Below are 20,249 nucleotides of genomic sequence, written 5' to 3' on the forward strand. Positions count from 1 at the left end.
TTATTTGCATATTTGACAACAAAAATAAGGTTTTAAGTGGGGTATTGAAATAGATACTTGTTGGTAGTTATGTAGTTTTTGCATGGAGAATGTATAAATTATTATACCCAATTTAAGTTAGTCTTATGGATATCAAATAACTTATTCACTTCCAGGGTTTCAAATCACGGTCCGAAAATGATAGTGTATGCGAAATAGTGTTTTCGCCACGGTCCGAGCTACTCACTACACCCACAAGAGCATCCAATAGTGCCCGCGGCAGCCACAATCATAATAAACCTGAAATGACCGAAAACGCGACCGCGACCGCAATTTAAAACCTTGTTCACTTCTATTAAACATCAATCTTAAACTTAGTAATGGAAGAGGAGAAAGACAATATAAAAAGAATTATACTCGCTCTGCAACTGTTTTAGTGGTTCCTACTCCTGGAACATAAACTAATGTTTTCCAATACTTGGCAGTTTCCAAGAAGGAATTGAAGGCGATGAATTGATTGGTTTGCCATTAAAGGAAATCCTGAATTTGGGTTTCAAATTATGGGGTTGAGGACATAATTCGAAGCAATTGCAATTTGTTCATATGAATTTTCTACTAACTTGAATTTGGAAAATGTCAGTGTATCCCCGGTCAGTGATTTCACTATTTGAGATTTCTGAATTAACGATTTTGAGACATGTATTTTTAAATTATGTTACTCGGATTGGAGAGTTGTTGATCATAAAATAAGGATTTATGACTATTGTTAACAATTTATTTATTTTTTATTTGGTTGTATAATCGAAACTGATAAGAATATACAAGAGAGAAAGCGATATGTCGAGGAAGATGGTCATCTTTAGCTTAGAGAGGAAGGGGAGCACAAGAGAGAGAGCACCCTTTTTGAATCATGAATGGTGGCTTAAATATTGCCTCTAATGCTATCAGATCTAGAGTCTATTCGTAAGTTGACAAGCTAAAGAGTTAGCTATGAGATATAAGGCTGTAAAAAGCTGATCCGACCTGCAAAACTGACTGAAACCGACTCAAGTTAAAACTGTTTTTTACCGGCACTGTGGCGATCCGAAACCGACTCGAGTCGAAACTGATGTTGACCTAAACCCGATTTGGACCTGGAAATTGTGGATCTGAACCCGACCTGCATCCAACCTGAGAAAGACCTGAACCCGAATTGAACCAAAAATATGATACCCGAACCCGAACTGCATCCGACTAATATGAACCTAAACCCGAGATTGACCTGGTAAATAACTGGTATTACCCGATCTGTTTTCAACCTGACCTGTTTTCAACCTGACTTGTTTTTAACCTGACCTGTAAATGATCCGACTTGTTAATGATCTGATCTGATATTTACCTGACTTATATATTACCATGGACAAGATTATAAGATTTTAATAAAATTATAAGTTTTTTTGCTTATGATGTAATTAAAATATTAATATGATTATTTTTTAAATGTTATAATAAAATATTTATTATGATAATTATATTAATAAATAGAACTATTATATAAAATAATTTAATAAAATTAATAAAATTATTTAAATGTAAATTAGATAAAACATTATTAATACAAAGGAAAATTAATATAGTTTAATTTATATAATTATATAGTTTAATTTATATAAAGAAAAAATAATATTATAAAATAACTTGAGCCTCTATATTAGGAAAATAAAGTAAAAACTATAAAAAAAGGCCCACAACCCATAACCTAACTTCAACAATGTAAATGAAACTAAGAGACTAAATGACTAACCCAAGTTCATTTTGATTTTAGCTTATCTTGTAAGACAGAAAACTATAAGGAACAAGAGATTGAAGACGAAGAAAAGTGAAAGATTTGAAGGATGATTTATAGTTGGAGAAGTGATGAAAAACAAAGAGTAGACACCTTTTAATGCTCACTTTCTATACTACACATGTGATACCGTAAAAAAGTAATGATAGGAATTTTTGGTGTAAAACTTTCATCATATTAGAATTAGATCAAAGAGTTCTCATTGTTCTAGCAATTCCTATCTATACAAACACATATACACCGAGTCTACCAGTTTTATCCACAAGAAAAGACCTCACAAATTGATGGTGTAACCTAATCGACAATGAGGTCTCTCATCAATATTCTACTAAGCCTCAACTGACGAGAAACTATTGGTCCCCCAACTGAGACATCTCCTACCCTCCTGACAAACTCTTCATCCAATACAAGAGTTGCTTCTAAAGTTGGAAGCCAGTTGAGTTGCTAAAGCCAGTGTCTTAATGAAAGCTACCATGGTACTGCAAAACATGTATACATAAAAACATAAAAAAAAAGTAGTTTTAATACAAGCCTCGAAGGCATAACAACAGTACATGAAAGAGATGCATTATATATGAAAAAGAATAGTACTAAAGAGTTAAATGGATACATACCCATGGACAAGAGTTAATGAGCTATGACTGCCACTTTTATGTGATGATACATAACCATAAACTTGCATGGAGTAAGAATGGTAGAGGATTCTGCGACCAACAAGCTTTTTCAACACCTGCAATATATTCAAACACAAGGAATCAACATTCAACACAAAAAGAGACTGAACTTTGGGGTAAAAAATTACACCAATTGCTGCACAGACCTCAATTGCACGTCTTCCCTTGCGTTGAGCTTGAGCAGGGTCAATCCTGATATTTTAAAGGTCCTAGGCAAAATTCAAGAATAAATTTCGGTAAACGTCAAACAAATTTTTTCATTAAAAAATATGCAAGTAGATCTTATTAAACCAACATTATTTGGGGCGGGTCGTACCAGTGTTGGGCACTTCATTTTGAGTTGACAACGGTCCTGCAGTTTCAAATACACGAATTTCTCTTCCATGTTTCTCTTTTACAGCAGCAAGCTTAGCCTAAAGTCAATTCAAGGAAGTAATAAATAAATAAATTGAGTAACAACATCCCGCAATCTGCGTACGGCATATCACACAAGTTAAGCAGTCTACAGTCAAAGTTCTAATGAACGGTTTCAACAAATATAATTGCATAAAGGAAAGCCAAAGTTGTGTCTCTGACACTTATGATAACCATATGAAATAATATAAAACACTGTCCGAGAATGTACTTAAAATGTGCACTTCTTAAGACCATGATCACGAAGATTCAAATATGATAAATTTGAGTTCTCTCCATACATCTACTTATCTATTCTACAAACACTAGAGGAATCACAACACACGATGGAAGCTAGACTTTAGTAAGATTCAACTTCATATGCACGATATTCCTTATATAGGGGTACTACAGAAAGCCGCTCAAATATTCAAACAAAGAAGAGAAAGAAATAGTTTTCCCTTTTTTCTAAGTACTTATATTAACTTTTTAACGGCAATTTCACCCAAAAACAAAGAACTAAAACGGAAGCTACTGAGCAACTTTCCTGGATGAGCAAGTATTCTTTAATAAAGATTGCAAAAGAAACCATGATGAAGCTTCATTCCATCCAAATTAAGCTAATAACAGTTATCTTTATTGGAGCTCAACTAGAAATATAATGAACCTAAATTCTCTCCCAAATCATTACGCGGAATACCTAGTGGCATCTAACATCAAGAAAAGGAAACAAACCCAGTTGAATAAACAACAATAAGAACCAGACCCATCACATGAATAAAAAATCAGAGTAAAAACCCGGATCAATCCATCACTTAAAATAAGATTCTGGTCACCAAATACAAATATTAAATCAAGAAAATTAAAAGAAAGGGACAAACTTTAGCTGATGCAGCATCCATGGAATCAATATTCGTGAATCTTCTCCTCTTCAAAGGCAGTGGCGAATAACCATATACAATCATCAGCTGCAGATGAAATTTTCCACTTTTCTTCCCTTCTTGTTTGTCCATTGCTTGTGTAAAAGCTCCTGCTTGGGTTACCTCTAGGAATTACTTTCAAGTATTCGTTTCAGTTTTCCTTTTATTTTTGTTAGGTTTGTTTATTTGGCGATAAATGATGTTGATTTTGGCGCCACATTTGGCAAGGCTTAAGCGGGAGAAAACCCGCTTGTTTTTTTAACTTCATTTGATATTGTAATATTGTCTCTTAGTTTTAAATTTATTCAATTTAGTCCAAATTTAATAATTTAATATATTAATTTAAGCTTCATATTTCAACTTTTTTTCAATTTAATCCAAATTTAATGTTATCATTTATTAATTTAAGCTTCATATTTAAATTTTGTTCAATTTGATCCTTATATATTTTTAAATTCTTTCAATTAATATATATGTTTATATTAATAAATTAATATATAGTTTATATATACTATATAGTTTATATATACTAATGAACTATATAATATAGTGTATATACTAATGAATTATATATAATGTATAGTTTATATATACCATATAGTCTATATATTATATAGTTTATATATACTAATAAACTATATAATGTATAGTTTAGGGTTTAGGATTTAGGGTTTAGAATTTTTATATATAGTTCATATGTAAATTATACTATATATTATATATAGTTTATATATATAATATATAGTATATAAATATAAACTATAGTATATATATAGGTCATATGTAAACTATATAGTATATAAATATCAACCTTAGTGTATATATATATTTATATATATAGTTCATATGTAAACTATAGTTCATATATATATAGTATATAAATATAAACTATAGTTTATATAAATAGTATATAAATATAAATTATAGTATGTAGTTTATATAAATATAAATATAAACCCTAAACTCTAAACCATATATACTATATATATATATAAACTATATAATTTATATCAATAAACTATATAATTTATACAATATATATTATTTATAATTATACATAATATATAAATATAAATTGTATAGTTTATATATAATTTATATATAAACTATGTAGTTTCTACATAGTTCAATAGTTCATATATAAACTATATAGTATTATAGTTTATACATTGTATATATAATTTATACTTTATACATAATATATATATAAAGTATATAGTTTATATATATAATACATATACTTTATATTATATATATATCTATATTAGTTGTTTTAATTTTTTTTCTCAACTTAATACTTATTTATATTTATTAATTAGCTCATAACTTTTTAAATGAGTATAATTTAGTACATTTTTGTATTAATTTCAACCTCAAAATTTAAAATTATTTTGATTTGATCCCTTTTGTGTTGTTTATTATATTTAAATTTTTATTTGTAATTTCATATTTGTTCAATTTAGTCATCCAAATTTTATTTGCACCTAAAATTGACCCATACTTATTACTTATTTCTATTTTTAAATTGGCCCATAACTTTTTAAATGGGTATGATTTAGTACTTTTTTGGTATTAATTTTAACCTCAAAATTTAAAATTATTTTGATTTGATCTCTTTTGTGTTGTTTAACATATTTAAATTTTTATTTTTAATTTTATATTTATTCAATTTAGTCCTCCAAATTTTATTTGCATCTGAAATTGACCCATACTTATTACTTATTTCTATTTTTAAATTGGCCCATAACCTTTTTAAATGGGTATAATTTAGTACTTTTTTGTATTAATTTCAACATCACAATTTAAATTTATTTAGATTTGATCCCTCATCAATGTGTGTTGTTTAATTTATTTAATTTTTTTTTAAATTTCATATTTTTTCAATTTAGTCCTCCAAATTTTATTTGCATATGAAATTGATCCATACTTTTTACTTAATTCAATTTTTTTAATTGGCCCATAACTTTTTAAATGGGTATAATTTAGTTTTTTGTATTAATTTCAACCTCACAATTTAAAATTATTTCGATTTGATCCATCATCAATGTGTGTTGTTTAATTTATTTAAATTTTTATTTGTAATTTCATATTTGTTCAATTTAATTCTTAAATTTGTATTTTTCATAAAATTGAATCATGATTATTTATATTCTTAGTAATTTACTCTAAATCATATACAATTACAAATTGCAATTCAACGTTCGCGAAAGACGAAAATAATTAATCCAAAAAATAAAAATTAACCCGATTTGAACTCAATCCGTATCTGATAGAGATACGACCAGAATATTATATGCCAATGATGTGACCTGATCTGAACGAGATTCGCTTGAAGTCAATCCGAACCTGAATTAACCTGCTTTTTAACTGCTTCGGACCTGAACTGTTTTGACCTGAACTGGCAACGATCCGAACTGAAAATGACCTGACCTGAACCCGATCTAGATCTGGTGTCAAATCAACCTGAAAATAACCCGAACTGATTTGACCTAACCTGAACCCGATCTGGATCTGGTGTCAAATTTACCTGACTTGACCTGTATCCGATTTTACCCGACCTGCCAGGATCCGACTGAAACCTGAACGATTACGCGATTTTACACCCCTAATGAGATAGCATATTATCTTTGGTAGATCACATAAGCTTACTAAGGGTCATGTCAAGAGGTTGTTAACTACTCGAAGGGTATTACATTTTAGAGACTTCAAAGAATTTCAGAAGATGTCTTTCAAAGAACTTCAAAGATTTCAACACTCGATGTAACACCCTAAACATGTATGGACTTAATGTGTCACATTAGGCCACTAAAGCAAGAACTATTAAAAAAATTCCATTTAAAACATCATAATATGAATTTTTCATAAAACAAACCCATTAAGTCATAAGCATTCTAAAAACAAGTTTATAAATTCAGAACTCCTTTAAATGATAATTTAAAAAAATTAATCCAAAATATAATAAAGTTGACGGACCAAATAAATGTAAGAGTCCTATGGATATTAAAGCTCACTAAAGTACTCAGTAACTTTACCCTAATAAAGGGTGTTGAAATCTTGCGATAACGGTGTTCTACGTATGCTAACAAAATATTCAATAAACCATTTGTCAATGGAACAGTTAAAGAAATCAATGGCACGATAAGAGGGAATAATATCATGATGAAAAGTTAATTAGCGTTAGCAAATGGGAAATTTGGAAATTGGAGAAAAATCAAAGATGGCTCAGGGAGAATAAATATGTTTAAGGAGAAAAAGTTAGAGCAAATAAAGAATAAACATAGAAACCAGGTTTTTTTCCCAATACGGCAAAAAAATACTTATTTAGCCCAATAGGACACAATGTAGTTTATTTTAGGACCTATAACATTAGCTACAGTGTAGGTAGAACTCATCACCTCGAAGTGACAAGTTCCGTTAGAAATAATTTTTAAATTGACATATTAATATTTAATTATTTTCACAAAACTCGTTACGTCGAGGTGACGAGTTTCATTAGAATAATATTTTTATCTTTTTTTTCGATTATGGTGTTTCTTAAAAAAGTATAAAAAAAGAACTCGTCACACCGGGTTGACGAGTTCCAACTGCCATACGAATGTTTTATTTAGTTCAAAGTATAAAATGCTTTGAGGTTTTATTTAGTTCAAAGTATTTGCACTAAAATACATTTTGTAATAGATAAGAACAACATTACATTAAGAAGATAAAAACAACAAAATTAACACATTACGTTAATGACATAAACACAACAAACCTTACATACAACTTAAATAGTAAAGTAAAATCATAAGCATACAACTTTTCTTTATGATGTTTTAATCCTCATAATCAGTATACTCATTAGAAGTAATATTAAGTTCTTCAATTCTCCGTTACCTTTTTTTGTTGGCATTCACGTGCAAATTGGAACCATGCTTCTGGTTCTCCATCATCTACATCTGTTTCTTCATCCTTATTCTTAGTTGGTGGGATATTCGAGCTGAAAGTAGCATCCTCAACCATACGAGCAAGGTCGACATCAACGAACTCTACAAACAAATTGACATTAGACATAGAATGTAGTAGTATGTCTCAATTATATCATCAAGGTTGACCTCATCACTTATCTGAAACCTCGTACAAGATAGTGGAAATCCATAATCTAATGAAGATATCATTCTATTGTTTTTGAGTTGGACCCTTCCTTCAATTTTGAAATTCAACTCGTTTAGTTGAATTTTTTTAAAGACATGGTTAAAATTTTGCAATCATAAAAGACAATTGCAAGAATAGTAGCCATGTTAGGAAAAGAGTCAAGTTTTGAAAGTGAAAGACTCAATTTTTATAAGATATTTTTTGTTTCACCTCACACATATTTATAGGCCCTCGGGAAGCGTTTCCTATAGGATGAGCTGATATAAAAAAAATAGGTTTATATAAAAAATAGGTTTATGTCCGTCATTGTCTGATATAAAAGTAAAATAAAGTGATATATCACTGAAAAGTTTATACAATAAATTGATTTATCACTGAAAGGTTTCTACAGTGGAGTGATATATCAATGAAAAGTTTTTGAAGTGAATTAATTTTTGTATGAAAAAGTTTCTGTAGTGAAGTGATATATCAATTACAAGTGTTTGAAGTGAATTATTTTTTGTTTGGAAAAGGACGTTTTTCTAAAATGAATTTATTTATCAATGAAAAGTTTCTGAAATAAAGTGATATATCAATGAAAAGTGTCTGAAGTGAATTAATTAGCCACTGAAAAGTGTATTAATTAGCCACTGAAAAGTTTCTGAATGAAGTGATATATTACTGAAAAGTTTCTGTCACTAAATTGATTGGTCATTGATGATATGAGAAAAAGTCGTTTTGCTTTTAAATTTGCTTAAACTTCTATTTTCTAAAATTTCATTGAAGCACTAGAAAATTTTTCTCAAACAATGGCTAACAAATTTTCACAGTTGTTCATTCAAATGGTGAAATTTTACAAATCGATGATGGTGTTGTGTTTACGTCATAGAGACCTGTAAACACGATGTTTTTGATAGATGTTTCTCATCGTCACATGAAGCAGAAAATCGAAAGAAAACTTAAAGCTTCAATTTTGTGTTTGAGTTATCGACATACAATTCATTGACTCCACTCACATATGGAGCGATCCAGCTTGAGGATGATGGTGGTGTTGTTGTGATGGTTGGATTGCATCAATCTTCAAATAATCAAATGATCGAGATATAAGCGAAGATGAAAAATGATATGGATATTTCTACCTCATCAATAGTGTTGTTCGTCATTGAAGAAGCATGACCATCAACTATTGACAACCTTTTTGGGTGATTCAGTGAAAGCCTTGCTGAGTTTAACGATGATGATGAAACTTTTATTCCAATGATATTAGACGATGACACACCAATAATTGTTGATTCTGATATCGCTGAAGCTGCTTTAGAGGGACAAGGTTTTTATGTTGAGGGTGATGTCTGGGAGGCAATGATTTCATGGGGCCCATGCCTTGTAGAATGATCCAAGGGGTTGAGCCTATTCAACAACACCCCCTTAGCACCAAATGGCTTAAGTTGAGATGTCTCACTATCACCCTCCAGTTGCAATGCATAACATAAACTAAGATGCCATGAGGAATCCTAAGATTCCTTATATGTCAGCTACATGTACAACACATTGGGGTACCTTCGACGATGGTTCAACAGAGTTGGTAGTTGGGTCCCAATTTGAAACTAAGTAGGATGCCCAACTAGCAGTGAAGGAATTGCATATCAAAGTTCATATATAATCCTATGCGGTGGAGTCTGATCAAAAGATATACTTTTTCAAGTGTATTAACCATAATGTCGGTTGTAAGTGGATGATACATGTTTCATACTTACAGCTTAAGATGTTGTGTTAGGTAAAAAAGGTTTCATATCTCACACAGCTGTACATTAAGCTCATTGACTCACGACCACAAACACTTAGATTCTAATGTCATATGCTCGTATGTGAAGCTTTTGGTGAAGAAAAATCCAAGGATCTTGGTTTCAATGATAGTTCCATCCATCGAGAATGATTTTTGATATATTTTTGTCTTATTACAAGTCATGGATGGCAAAAAAGAAGGTGATGAAACTGTTGTACGGTGATTGAGATCAGTCGTATAATGAGCTACTACATCTATTGCACACCATAAAATTTTTCATCCACAGAACCATTGTACGATATTATACTCATTCTGCGATGACTATTGATGGAGAAGTTATTCCAGGGAAGAGAGTTTTTTAGGCTTGTTATGGGCTTTCAAGTCACATATTGAAGGTTTTCGGTATTGTAAAAAAATGGTTCCAATGGATGGCACATTTTGTATGACGTATACAAATAAGTCCTAATGATAGTTGTTGCACAAGATGGTGACAGAAACATTTTCTCCATTGTCTTTGCCATTGTTAAGAATGAGTCGAAAGAAACGTGGATTTTTTCTCTCTCCAACTTGCGCTCCCATGTTGTCACTCAAGATGGGATTTGTATGATATCTGACTGTTCACCTGGGTTATTGTCCACGATTGATAGACCGGGAAGCAAATGGTCGCCTCCCCATGCATACCCGGTGTATTGCATACGTTATATTGTTTCTAATGTTATGGCGAGATTTATGAACAAAAATATCAACAAAAAAATATTATTAACATGGGTAACTTATTCTTATTTTTTCGTTCATGATTTTTGCATAATTTATGTTCTTCTCTAATTATTATTCTGAAATATAACTTTTTTAGGATATGTTTTACTACAATTGAACTTTCGTGCAAGGCTGAAAAATTTGACGAAATACGGAGAAGATGTTTACAACTTTAGAGTTGAAATACCTCAGAAAATATGGTCACAAGCATATGATGATCAGGGTCGATGTTACGACTATATAACCACCAATATTGCCAAATGTATAATTTTAGTGCTTAAAGGGGACTAAACATCTTTCGGTTGCAAGTATTGTTAGGGAGACTTACTTTTGGTTGGGTAAAGTTTGGGTGGACAAAGGTGCACCAATAGAGGCAATGATCAATGATGGTAGAAATTGGGCTCCAGATTTAGAAAAGGCAATGAACAAAAATCAAACACATGCAACATCAATGTTTGTCCATAATTTTGCCAGACTTGATTCTGACTATGTTGTCCAAGCACTTGTTCGACCACATGAGGGTGGTAATTCTGCCACATAAACTGGTAATCTGAACAGAAGATGGTGTGATTGTAGACATTTTCAAGCTTTCAGATACCCTTGCCCTCACGTTATTACTGCATGTATATATGTTAATATTGATCCATACTCATATGTTGATGATTGTTATAGCATGCATACTAGTTGATCATTGTTATAGCCTACATAGTATTATGCAGTTGCGAGTTTAAGTATATCCCAAACGATTCTTATTGGCCACCAACAACTTTTGAAGAATGGTTGCCAAATCCATAATTACGAAGAAAGTTGAAGGGTCGGCCTGAATCTACTCGAATTCATATTGATATGGATGATCCTCAACGAGAGCAAGGTATGTTAAAACTTTGTGGCCACTTTTGAGGTGAAGGCCACAACAAGAACCATTATCCATTTCTTCCTAAATATCAAACGGACCGATAAAACCTTTGTAATGAAAATTCTCATGTTATTTTATTGTATCAATCGTCGGATAATTTGTTTATAAACATCATTATCCATCTACATTTTTAATTTTTCATTTATAATTGCATACTACTTATAAATAACTTTTAACTAAACACAAAATTCATACATATATTTAAAACATTTCATCAACATACAAAATGACTTTTTCTCTCATTCTTCTTCTCAATTTCTACACAATTTTTTTTCATTATTCTTTATAAGATGTTTGCTATGTTGGATCGATAACTCTTCATACTTCTTCTTCTCTTCTTCAAGTTTCCTTCTCTCCTCATGTTGATCAAGTATTGACTTCATAGCTTCTTTTACCCGCTACTCATTTAAAGTTAGCTCGAATCTGAATCATTTATGTCTGAGTAATCAAACCCAAATATATCATTCGAAAATTTTAATAATATTCTTCACACAAATACATGAATTCAATCTCATATACACTCAACTCACCCACTCCTATTTATAATTAAATTTTGTAAAAATAATCATTGGAACCTTCACCTCGACGTGATGAGTTCCATCAATTCAAAAAAAATCATGTTGTTAGTTTGTCAGCTACTATAAACAGTTACTAAATTTAAAAAAATAATATTTTAATGAAACTCGTTACCTCAGCATGACGAGTTCCACTTTTTTATTTTTGTAAAAAAAGTACTCGAAAAGTAAAAAAACAATATTATTTTAATGAAACTTATCACCTTGACGTGACGAGTTCGAGAAAAATGATTAAATATTCATGTGTCTATTTAAAAATTATTTCCAACAGAACTCGTCGCCTCGATGTGATGAATTCCAACTATATTGTAGCTAATGTCGTAGATCCCAAAACAACTACAATGTCCCCTATTGGGCTAAATAATTTTTTTTTGTCGTATTGGGCCAAGAAAAACCTAGTAACCATGCTAATCAGGCGAGCCCAAGTAAGTATAAGAACGAGCAGATCAATCAATTGAGCTGGAAGGATGTGAATAGAGATGGCCCAGTAACAAACCCTGTCTGCCAACATGAGAGAACCAACAAAGAAGCTTACCATTAGTTTGTTAGATATTACAACTTTTGTAGCTGCCAAAAATGTATTGTTGAATAACTATAAGCATTTATTAAGCATTTAGAAAGATATTATTAATGAATTAAATCAATTTTTCTGAATTTTACTTCTCTCATCTTCTTACTTTATTTTTTTAATTCTACTTAAAATTCTTCCCAAATTCGTGACAAATTAAAAGAATATACAAACCGTGAATAGCATCTAGTGAGATGAGATAATAGACTTCTAAATGAAATAAAAGTGAGAAGTTATATTTCTAATAGATTTATATGCAATATGTTAGTAGCCGAAAGTTGTAAAATAGAGCCCACGGCAAATGCTAGTGTCGTCTGGCGGAGATCTTAACGGAATAGTTATTGTTTTATTTTAATGATTAATATATGATTTATTGATCGATTAATTTAAATCGAATATTGTAAATACCTATTTTAGAGCTATCTTTGACTATATTTTCACTACTGGAAGCAGATAGTGTTGGATATCCCATTTTCACTATCTTCCCTAATCATCAATAAAAATTAGTTATCTCGAGAAGATAGATACACAAGTAGATTAAAATAAATAAGTCGTGTTCTATATTTACTTGGAAAAAATGGCCCTTTAAAGATGAGACATCATGCTGGAAGATGATCATTTCTTCACAACATCCCCTCTAATCTTTCTATCAGTTAGGGAAAGGTAACCTGCAAAATGGCATTGGATGATACACTCAGGTCGGACTATACCAGATACATAAGCATATATTAGCAATAAAGTACAAATAACCCTACTTTTTTAGGACTACATACCCCAGTGTGAGGGAAATATCAGAGCTATTATTGTATCCATGAGGCCGAGGGTTTCTAGATGTGTGAACAAGGGCAACTGGCTCTGATGGCTGGCCTTGATGCCCTACAATTTCTTGGACCGCATGAGGTAAATTCTCCACCTAGCATATTAGACTTGGTTGTGAATACAATATTGAAAGCAATGCGATGGACGAGTCTACGATACATCCAGTTAATATAAGGCTAAAAAAACGATAAAAATCAATTGTAACTGAAAAAGTTATCAAGTGCATAACTTATTAAATTGGACAGAATAACGTTTTAAGTTGAAACTGAAAACATTATATTCTCCATAACAAATTATGTAAATTACATAACTATCCGGTTGCAAACCTAAAAGTTACAGCAAATACATTCTCGGTTGTAATCAAAATTATTACCAATTATATTACCTTTTAGAGTAAACAAATAATATTTAGGTTAAAAACCGATGTAACGTAACATTTTTCGTTGTAACTGAAATTATTATCAATTTTATAATTTTTTTGGTTAGACAAGATAACATTTTACATTAAAGTCCACTGTAAGCTAAACCGCTGTGCAACAAAACTACCCTAAAAACGAGAAACAACAATCAAGTTTCCAAAAATGATTCAACACTCACTTGTTTCAATTTCTGGTTTTCTTCCTCGAGTTCTGCTCCCTTCAAATTCAACAACGATGAGTAGTAGGTTACTTTTTCAGACAAAAGTTACTGAGAAAACAATAAAGTGGATCCTTTTGCTATTAAATTATTTGAATGCAGAAGCATATGCTTTCCATAGTCTAATAATCAGAGTTCATCTCAACCTAAGTGATAAAAGAGAGCGTTGTTCTTTCTAGTGGATCCGAGTTCGGACAACTGTACTTGTAAGGTGTATGCGTGTGTTGTCAATAACTAAAAATATATATGAATAAATAATACTTTATAATCACTCGAGACTATCAAAAATAACCATTGAAGAAAAAGCCATGACATGCATGTACAAGAATACGTATAAACCCTAGGAATGGTTAGCTATTTATATCACCTTCCTCTTAAGTATGCTGATTTCTTTCAAAAATCGATCATCCTGAAACATGAAATTAAACTTCACCATTAGCAATAAAACTTTTGAAAAGCAAAGATTAGGGGATCAGTTGGAGTTTGAAAAACCTTTGTTTCTGTGACTCGGGTTAGGCCAGTTTTGAGTAATTTCTCTAGATGTTTCAACTCTTCAAGGTTTAATCCTTCGAGTTCTTCTCCCCTCAGCTGTCTGTCACAATATCATCATGATGAGACAAACACTCCCAAACTGATACTGAAACAAACACTGCAGCCAAGACTGAATTTAAAACCTAATATAAATACCAACAAAAAAACACGAAAAGATTCAAAAGCAAAGCACCTGTCAGTCTGTCACCTATTTAAACTCTATATACAACCAGACAATCAGAAGAATACAACAATACAATCGAGTCACATCCAAGATCCCACAAACTGCCAACCTACTATACTAGAGAAATATTTACCTCAGTTCTCGGGTCTTTTCTGCAACTTCCTTGCTCAACATGTTACGTGTGGCGCTTTCGAGCTAAAACAAACCAGAATGAAAACTTGTTCGTTAAAATGGGTTTCGGTTTCCAAGTAAATAGTATACAAAATGGGCTATTAGATGTCACTATTTCACAATAATACTATCAGGTGGGTTCGATGTTAAAGAATATGTTGTTCTCTTTAGAGGTTTTGAGTTCAAACAATATCTACATGTATATGATGTATTGTTAATGACTAAAAAAATTCTGAATAAATACTATCTTGTAATCATTTTAGATTATTGAAAATGAAAAAAAAAACACGAACGTGGTACTTTCACATACTCTAGACAAAAGATTCTTAGATGTGCGTAATTCATCTGATTGATCTATGAAACACATTCACCTTTTATTTTACGAATAAAAATAGATGACTTTGCATGATATGCGAGTAGTTACTTAAAGTTTTATACTAAGATTTCTCTCCCTTAGAGATGGTTCTAAAGTTTACTCAAAATACAAAAAACTATTTTAATTTATATGTGCGCAAAAAGAAAAACTTCTCATTAGAATTGCCGTTGCTTATACCAACCTTTATTAAAAAATCACTACATTTAACCCAATTCATGTTTAGAATAAATGTCACTCAAAACATCATCTGACACTACTTCGCCGAAGTAGAAAAGATGAAAATAACCAGAGAATATGACACATTACTTTAATTTGTGTCCTAATGAATGTTAGGTGAACTGGACCCGACAAATCAAATGTGTAATCTCCCAGTGGGGATTCTCTATATACACAATGACTCAAACATGAGATCTTGCTTAAACGATATCAAGCTGCTTACTACTTCAATCAACCCGTTGGTAATAATATAAACTCCTTTTAATAAATCGTTAATATATTTTTTTGGGATAAGTGATAAATCATTAATATCTTTGTAACTGAAAGTGTTTTTTCATTATCACCATTCAATACCTAATTTTATGGTTCTCATTCTCTACACCTACAAATAATATATTCCTTTTCATTTGTTTGCAACGGCTTATCTCCTTATCGAAGAATCCTTTAAGATATGATATATTCCAATAAGAAAATAAGGAATTAAAAGCACCATTAACCTGCAGATCAAGTGATGGAGTTGAATCCAATTTGTCAATCCTTTCCGGTAGTAAACCACGCCTTTGAATCACCTGCCTCGTACTAGACCAAAAAAAATGCAGTTAATGAAATATTTTATAATACGTTCAATAAAAACAATGCATCCAATATAAAAATTAATTAATACAATAAAGTAATGTTTAATCAGTTCTTATGGAATCACTTAAGAACATCATAATCTTTGATATATAGCATGGTGATCTAAGGAGCAATTTCTCGTTACTTTGCTTGGGATTCTTGCAATGTAAAGATTATAATTATGTTTTCAACTTTAAAAATATTATAATAAGTTTATCAAACTAATTTAGTGATTTCAGTGGGTTAAAAATTGTTATTCTCTCTAGAGAACTCGGATTTGAGAATATGCATCTTCAAGGTGCGTAAGTTCTTAATAGACTAAAAAATATTTTAACAGATACTACCTTATAATCACTCTAGACTATTGTACTTAATGTAAAACTAAAAAACATTTTAAATAAATCCACATGCGAATAGCAAGGTTGCAAGTATCTATTAAACCGAGTGATATCATTAATAAAACATGAATTTATTCGTTGGGAAAAAATGTTAAGACGAAAAATATAAGGGGAATTAATAACTTGTAAATTAAAATTACAAGGAACCCTAGAACCTTGAACTTGAGCAAGCAAGGGTACATCTTTGCAAAAGTTGAGACTAGCCTTTGTATGAAAAGAAGAGAACCGGCCTTGTTTTACATATTTATGAGTATGCATCATATGTAATTAGGGAATTGTCTTCCCATGTTTATTGCCCATCTGATGTATTCTCTTTTTTAAGCTCTTTCGCTTTTCTTTCTACTACTCCAGGACACCCTTGCATTCGGGTTTTCATTTTTTATTTAATGGGTTGTCTTAGTAATATATATATTACACTAGGTGTAAAATTAAAAGTTATACATCTTTTAAGATAGTTTGATGAGTGGAAATAAATATATGAATGTATTTCTTTTTTTTTTTGTGAATATATTTTCATTTTATACTATTATTCTTAGATCTATTTTCACTCATTCAACAATTATTAAAATTTAAAAACTACAAAGTCTTGTATAATAAGAGCGATTAATTGATTGAGTGATCAATGATGTTCATATTGGCTTACTTTGTGTGGGTTTATTGGGATGCATCCTGAAATTACATCAACTTGGAGTCAAAAGTTCTTGTAATGGAAGTGGGTAATTGAAGATACATGGAACGCTTGAAACAAGGTTTCAGGAAACTAGGAACTAGAAATCATCAAGTTGATGAAACAATCTCTTTTCTCAGTTGCCAGGCTCCCAACCCTAAGACTCCACTCAGTTTCTGACATGAATTATTTAAACAACTTTTTGTTTTTTTTTTAATTTTTTCATAGAAATATAAGATTCAAGAACATCTAGTCATTATGAAATTAGACGTTTTTACAGTTCTCTCGATTCTGCAGATCTTGTTCCAAAGCAATTAACCTTTCTCACCCCCACAGTTCATCTCAAACCAAATCTACCATAGAAAGCAAGCAGGTACGGAACACATGAATATGATACAACTATTCAAAATATATATAATATATGATACAAAAGGAAAGTGCCATAGATTATAAACCTGGTGCTGGAGTACTCAAAGAGCTTGCCGGTGGCTGAAAACACCAGAAGAGCTATCTCAGCATCGCACAGAGTGGAAAGCTCATGAGCTTTCTTGAAAAGCCCTCTTCTCCTCTTCGAGAAAGTCACCTGCCTCGCGGCAGTGTTGTCTATCTTCTTTATCTCAATCTTTTGTCTCGTCATATTGGACAATAATTTATCTAAACCCTGAAAACAAAGAACAAACCCAAGTGTTGTTCAAGTAAACAAGGACAGCAACAATAATTTTCCTGGGAAATCAAAATCTGAACTTGAAAAGGAAGTTCCTTTACTATGCTACGAAGCAGATAAACAAATTGGTGCTTAGTCACAAGAAATCAAACCCAATATACATAGAGATCTCAGCTTCTCAGCTCAAACAAAGGAAATACAACAGAAAAGGTAGTTCCAAGTATCGAGAAAATGTATATGGGAAAGAGATAAATAGAAAACATATGAACTGTGATCAAGAGATTAGCTGCATAACTGTTTTCTGCTTTCCGAAGTATGCCAGCAGAATCAAATACTATAAAAAAATGACATCAGGAAGGAACCATTGAAACAAACCCTAGTTGCAAAAGACAAGAAAAGGACTTTCCGATCGTAGCTCATTTAGGATGAAAAATGGAAGAAAGTGGTGGGTTTTGATTGGTCGGAATTTATGAATTTTCCCTAATTAATTTGCTTTTCTGGGGTAATGTGAGTGATGGTGGTGGTACTTGAAAAGAAGAAAGAAAAAAAGCAACCAAATTATAGAAACAAAAGAGAAGCAAGGAGATAAGAGATACAAAGATTCCTTTTATGTCCCAGATAAGGAAGGGCTTGCCAAAACAAATAAATAAATATTTGTCAAATTGTTTTCTATTTGATTATTAGAAGAAGAATTAAATTTTACGGGAATGGATAAAATAGGAGATGGACTAGATTTTTATTGTTTATATATATGATTTTACGTAGACGTAGTAAATTTGATCCGATTCTGATTACTTAAACCAAGTTATTCGAATCGAGTTTTGAAATAAATCCAAACATGATGATTTAAATTTGATCCGAAACTCGAAAAAAATAGAATCAAACCAAAATCAATTAGAATTTAGTCAAATTGAAGGTAACCCGAACCAGAACTGAAATCGATCTGAATTTTAATTAAACAAAAAGTAACCTGAACTAGAAAAACTCGAAATGAAAGCAACCAAAACGAAAGTAACCCAAATTTAATTTTTCCAAACCTGATATGAACCAAACATTGCCCCGATTTTAATCCGATAATAGAGTTAAAGTGTATAAATATTTTATTTTTATTATTTTCTATTTTATTAGCAATGTGCTAAATAATAAATTAGTAAGATAAAATCCAAGTGTGTGTATATATATTATTGGCTTAATATCAAAATAAGTGTCCAAACTATATCACTTTTCTCAAATAGGTGCCTAAAGTATTTTTGGACACATCCCGGTGGCTAACGTTACAAACCTTACCACTTTAGGTGCCTGGATTATCAACGGTGTTAATTTTCCCGTTAAGTGACACGTGTCACAATCTGGTAATTTTAAAATTTTATTTTTTAAAAAAATATTTGAAATATTATTGTATTTATAAAAAAACCATATTTTCTCTTAAATTATAAAAACCCCCAAAATCTCTAGAATCCCCAAATCCTAACCTTAACATGTCACCACTGTCCTTTTCAACCATGATCACCACTGCCAACGTAGTCCCTACCATCTTACTAGTCATACAATGTCATAGTTGTCGTCGATTGGCAGTCGAAATCGCGTGGGATCGTGATTTTCATCCTAGGGTTCACGAAGTATATGTAACACCCTTAACCCGTACCCAACCCAGATATGAATCTGATGTGTCACATTGACTTTTCAAATTATTGACTCTTAAAAAGTGGAGGAAAATTTAAACTTTTATTTGTATGAAGATGGTGGAACCCTTGAATTAAAGTAAATAATGAAAACACACATTCACCTTTAAATAAAATATTTAATAATTTACATAAATACAAAAATGTTTGATTACAAGACTGATCAGAACATTATACTTTAAACTTAATAACAAGAACATAAGATTTAAATTGGTCTGATCTGATCTTTTGAGGGAGTATCATGGTTATCAAAATTGGACCGGAACGGCCGGTTCAACCGGTTGAACCATGAACCGGTGGCCTGTCGATCCGGTTACCTCACAAAATCGGTCTGGCAATGAACCGGCTGAAAACCGGTAGAACCGGGATGAACCGGCTGAAAATCGACAAAATCGGTTTGAATCGCCGGTTCACTTTTTTTCTTTTTAAAAAAAATTAAACCAAACGACGTCATTTGTTCAACAAGCCAAGTCAAATTCGAGTATTGTTGAGCTCGACTTGAACTCGAAAACTTTAAAAGTAAGCTCAACTCGACTCAAAAACTCACGAGCTAAAAATTATCAAGTTTAACTCAAACTCGAAATATAATATTAAAACTTGAACTCGAAAAGGCTCGAACTCAAAAAAAAAATTAGAAGTTTGATTGAAGCCTAAAATTAGAGCTCAATTGAAGCAAAACAATAGTTCGCTATGTGCTCACCAAAAGGCTCTATGATTTTGAATGTCAAATTACCTCTATTATTTATAGAAGTAAGTTGGGATGCTCTTCTATGTTTCTTAGCCATGTG

General features: G+C 31.3%; 1 protein-coding gene across 1 annotated transcript; it reads right to left on the reverse strand.

Moving 5' to 3' along the window:
• Positions 1-12,985: 12,985 nt before the first annotated feature.
• On the reverse strand, positions 12,986-18,352 carry LOC120173829 (MADS-box protein JOINTLESS-like). The gene is made up of 9 exons (XM_039180896.1): positions 18,075-18,352; positions 17,571-17,776; positions 15,933-16,014; positions 14,806-14,867; positions 14,450-14,549; positions 14,325-14,366; positions 13,919-13,957; positions 13,276-13,415; positions 12,986-13,170 (listed from the first exon to the last, which is right to left on the reverse strand). The coding sequence occupies exons 2-9, from the start codon at positions 17,750-17,752 to the stop codon at positions 13,152-13,154; spliced, it is 666 nt and encodes a 221-aa protein (XP_039036827.1). The 5' UTR covers positions 17,753-17,776; positions 18,075-18,352; the 3' UTR covers positions 12,986-13,151.
• Positions 18,353-20,249: the final 1,897 nt, after the last annotated feature.

This window comes from Hibiscus syriacus, unplaced genomic scaffold (assembly GCF_006381635.1).
Source record: "Hibiscus syriacus cultivar Baekdansim isolate YM2019G1 unplaced genomic scaffold, ASM638163v2 tig00111989_pilon, whole genome shotgun sequence".
In the NCBI taxonomy this organism is placed as follows: Eukaryota; Viridiplantae; Streptophyta; class Magnoliopsida; order Malvales; family Malvaceae; genus Hibiscus; species Hibiscus syriacus.

Coding starts and splice junctions, on each gene's coding strand:
- LOC120173829 (XM_039180896.1), bottom strand. CDS start 17,752: ATGACGAGACAAAAGATTGAGATAAAGAAGATAGACAACACTGCCGCG. Junction 16,015..17,570: donor TTTGAGTACTCCAGCACCAG/GTTTATAATCTA, acceptor TTTTTGGTCTAG/TACGAGGCAGGTGATTCAAA. Junction 14,868..15,932: donor CTCCATCACTTGATCTGCAG/GTTAATGGTGCT, acceptor GGTTTGTTTTAG/CTCGAAAGCGCCACACGTAA.